We start from the raw sequence: 4,182 nt of genomic DNA on the forward strand, positions 1-4,182 counted from the left end.
TTAGATATTTCAGTGTTTCTACTAATCCTTATCTTGACAATTTGCAGTATAACATATAGTATCTGTCATAATTTTGTCTTTGAATGTTGTAATTTCTTGTTTAAGTTCACTCTCTGCATCAGTAAGTTGAATGTTGTTGCTTTCCTCCAAATTCTGCAAACTCTAAAACACAAAAGACTAGTTCAGTTATAAGAATCAACTTTTCATCCCAGGTTCTAAATTGTAACTTTTTTCAAAAGTAGTAATTTTAAAATAGTCGGACAATTCTCCTCACTTATTCCAAGTAAGAAAATATTCAAAGTGATGCATGAACAGCCATATTACTACTATAATGAAGTTAGTTATAGGAGGCATGAGTCAAATCATGGTACAAAGTAGTATGTATTGCTTAAAATAATGGCTAAAAACTTTTGGCTCTTTTTTTCTTCCATCTTGGGTCCCATGCAGGCCTATTGGGAGCAGGAATCTAAAAGGCAAATATGTCTGGAAGGCTCTTGTGCAAGGCCATTTTTGCTGGTTACAAGCGGAGTCTCCGGAACCAAAGGGAGCACATGGCTATTCTTAAAATTAAAGATGTTTATGCCCAAGATGAAACTGAATTCTACATGGGAAAGAGAAGTGCTTATGTGTACAAAGCAAAAAACAATACAATGGCTCCTCGTGGAAAACCTAATAAAACAAGAGTAATCTGGGGAAAGGTAACTTGGGCCCATGGAAATAGTGGCCTGGTTCAAGCCAAATTCCAAAGCAACTTTCCTGCCAAGGCATTGGACACAGAATACATGTGATGCTGTACCCTTCAAGGATTTAAGAAAAGTAAATAAATAAAAGTGTACTTGTGCTCTTGTAAAAAAAAAAAAACTGTTTTGGTCATAATGGACAAAAAATGCTTGACACTGTATTTATTGATGACTAATATTCACTGTGGCACGAATTCACTAGTGAGAATATAATGATCTGTAGCATGTGATCTTTTTTTCAAGTTATGGAGAAAAATTCACAGCTTAGTATTTTTGTCTGTTTTATTTTTTTAATTTTTTTTGTTATTTTTATTTATTTATTTGAGAGCAACTGACAGAGAGATAAAGAGGCAGATAGAGAGAGAGAGAGAATGGGCACGGCAGGGCCTCCAGCCACTGCAAATGAACTCCAGAAGCATGCGCCCCATTGTGCATCTGGCTAATGTGGGTCCTGGGGATTTGAGCCTCGAACCAGGGTCATTAGGCTTCACAGGCAAGCACTTAACTGCTAAGCCATCTCTCCAGCCCTGTCTTATTTAATTTAATACTGCTATTCATTTATTTGTAAGAAGAGAAAGAGAGAGAGAGAGAGAGAAAGTAGTATGTGGGCACTCCATTGCCTCTTGCCACTTTGCACAAGCTCCACATGCATGCATCATTTTTGAGCATCTGGTTTTACAGGGGTACTGGGGAATCTAACTTGGATGAGCAGGCTTAGCACAAGCCAGCCTTTCACTGATAAGCAATCTCACCATACCTTGTCCTTTTTTTTTAAGACAAGGTTTCACCATGTAGCCTAGGGTAGCCTCCAAATTTGTATCATCCTGCCATAGCTTCTAGAATGCTGGCATTGAATGCTTGTGCCACCAAACCCAGCAAAAATTAATTGTACATATTTTCTATTCCTATGTGGTAGTTTGATTCAGGTTTCCCCCATAAACTTAGATGTTCTGAGTGCTAGGTTCCTAGCTGATGGAGATTTGGGAATTAATGCCTCTAACCCTGGCCAATGAGATACCTTGCAGTGCTGTAAGTACAGCTTGATGGACTATTTTGGTCAGAGTTGAAAGTCCTAAATGCAGTAAGAACCATGGACTGTGATGTTTGGCTAATGAGGGTGAAAGAGAGCTTTGCTTGGCGTGGGCTAGCAGTTTGTGTGAGAAACTTGATGTTATGCCCGTGTCCTGAGAAGTTGTGCATGGTTGCTTTGAGTAGAAATGAACTGGTTTGAGCAGAGGGATATGTCACAGAAAGAAAACTCTTTAGGTGAACTGCTGCCCATTCTGCCACAGTTTAGAGATTACAACTTTTGAGATTGGCTGGCTGAGCTGTACTGAGGCAAGAATAAGAATGTAGACTCTTTTGAAGAGGCCTGAGTGTTTAAGACATGTCCTATTTTTAAAAGTCTGCTTTATCCTCCCCTGGATTAAGAAACTGGCACCTTACCTGGTATTGTGGAGTATAAGAAATGCAGGAAAGGGAGGATCATTGTGTTTGCAACACGGTCTTGTGTTCTGGAATTGGCCATGGGGATTGTGAAGCAGGTTTGCTAGATGCCTGCATGGAAACCCCATGGGGCCATGAGGATGAACTGCAGGATAGAGTGGAGACCCAGTGGAGATGTTGGGACCATGAGATGGCTGCTGAGGAAAGCTGCCAGCCCCGATGAAGTTTTCCAGGACTGTGAGTAGCCTAGCTGGAGGGGTGGAATTGGAATGCCAGAGACTTGTTGCTGGTTAGAATTATTGGACTTGGAGATTTGCCGCTAGCTAGAGTTGTTGGACTTGAAGCTACAGAGTTTGATGTTTTCCCTGGTTGTCTTAAATCTTGTATTGGTTGAATGTTTCTTTGCTATGCCCAATGCCATCTTTTGCAGTGTGAAAATTTACTCTATGCCATTATGGTTTTTTGGAGGATTTTTTGGTATTATGTCTCAGTTTAAAAACTTGGACTTGGGGATGTATGAACATCATTAGAATTGATAAGAAGTTTAGGGACTTTTAAAGATGGACTAAATGCATTGCATTTTACATCATGGATGGTTATCAGTTTATGGGGGCCAAAGGTGGAATGTGGTGGCTTGATTCAGGCATCTCCCATAAATTTAGATGTTCTGAATGCTAGGTTACTCAGTTGATGGATATTTGGGAATTAATGCCTCCTGGAGGGCGTGTGTTGTTGGAGATGGGCTTATGGGTATTATAGCCAGTTTCCCCTTGCCAGTGTTTGGCACACTTTCCGGTTGCTATGGTCTACTTTATGTGGGCCAGGGGGTGATGTCCACCCTCTGATCATGCCATCGTTTTCCCTGCCATCATGGAGCTTCCCCCTTGAGCTTGTAAGCCAAAATAAACCTCATTTTTTCCCCCATAAGCTGCTCTTGGTTGGGTGGTTTCTACCAGCAATGCAAACGTGACTACATCATCCTAAATATTACTAGTCATTCTTCTGTGTCCAATGTATAAATACTATGTTAAGTGTGGTGAATAAAGTTTAAAAAATTATGACATGATTTCACCCTTATTTCAAGTGAGGAAAAGAAACTTGTAAATGAAATAACACAAAACCTTATGACATGAATGGAAATGTCAGTTCCTGTTGCTATTTAGTAGAAAATAAAGGATAATTTTGGTTTATTTGGCATAGGGAAAGATTTTCAGTAAGTCAAAAGAAATTGGGAAGGGTATAATCAAAACATTAAAGTACACAGTCAGTGGACTCAGAAAAAGCAGTTGTGTAGAGAGAGGGCTTTTTTTAAATTTCTCTTTAAAATATATTTTATTTCAGAGAAAGACATAGGGGGAGAGAAAGAGAGAGAGACAGAGAATGGGTGCACCAGGGATTTCACTCACTGCAAATGAACTCCAGACCCATGTGCCATCTTGTGCATCTGACATAAGTGGGTCCTGGGAATCGAACCGATGTCCTTTGGCTTTGTAGGCAAACACCTTTACTGCTAAGCCATCTCTCCAGCCCTGTTTTTTTTTTTTTTTTGGGAGGGGGTAGATTCTTGCTGTAGCCCAGGGTGATTATGTAGTCTCAGGCTGGCCTCAAACTCACAACAATCCTCCTACCTCTGCTTCCAGAGTGCTGGGATTAAAAGGTGTGCACCACCACACCTGGCGAGAGATGGTTTTAATGGAAAGAAAAGATTAAAAAGAGACTCATGTCATGGAGTATATTAAAGACCTACGAATTTAGAATGGAAATCCACTGATAAATTGTCAGGACAAAAGGGTGTTTATGAAAGGCAACAGGGTAGACATGTGCAGGATGGACAAAACAGCAGAAATATGAGTTAAGATGTTTCATTGTTCAAGGAAAGGGTGTGAGGACATTTAATAGTATAGGCAAAGTATGAACCAGTGCTAATAGCAGTAGGAATGAAAAGAAAGGAATAATGAACCACTGCAGAAGGAAAGCTTAGCGAATCTAGTAATAC

The 4,182-nt window shown here is 40.1% G+C and overlaps 1 protein-coding gene across 1 annotated transcript; it reads left to right on the forward strand.

Annotated features, from left to right (window-relative positions):
• The first annotated feature begins 479 nt into the window (after window positions 1-479).
• Window positions 480-788, forward strand: LOC105945069 (60S ribosomal protein L35a-like). The gene has a single exon (XM_045139828.1). It carries the CDS (start codon window positions 480-482, stop codon window positions 786-788), a length of 309 nt encoding a protein of 102 aa, XP_044995763.1.
• Window positions 789-4,182: the final 3,394 nt, after the last annotated feature.

The sequence above is a fragment of the Jaculus jaculus genome, chromosome X (genome assembly GCF_020740685.1).
Source record: "Jaculus jaculus isolate mJacJac1 chromosome X, mJacJac1.mat.Y.cur, whole genome shotgun sequence".
NCBI lineage: Eukaryota > Metazoa > Chordata > Mammalia > Rodentia > Dipodidae > Jaculus > Jaculus jaculus.

Excerpts from the sequence above, each read along its gene's own strand:
- LOC105945069 (XM_045139828.1), top strand. The coding sequence starts at position 480 with ATGTCTGGAAGGCTCTTGTGCAAGGCCATTTTTGCTGGTTACAAGCGG.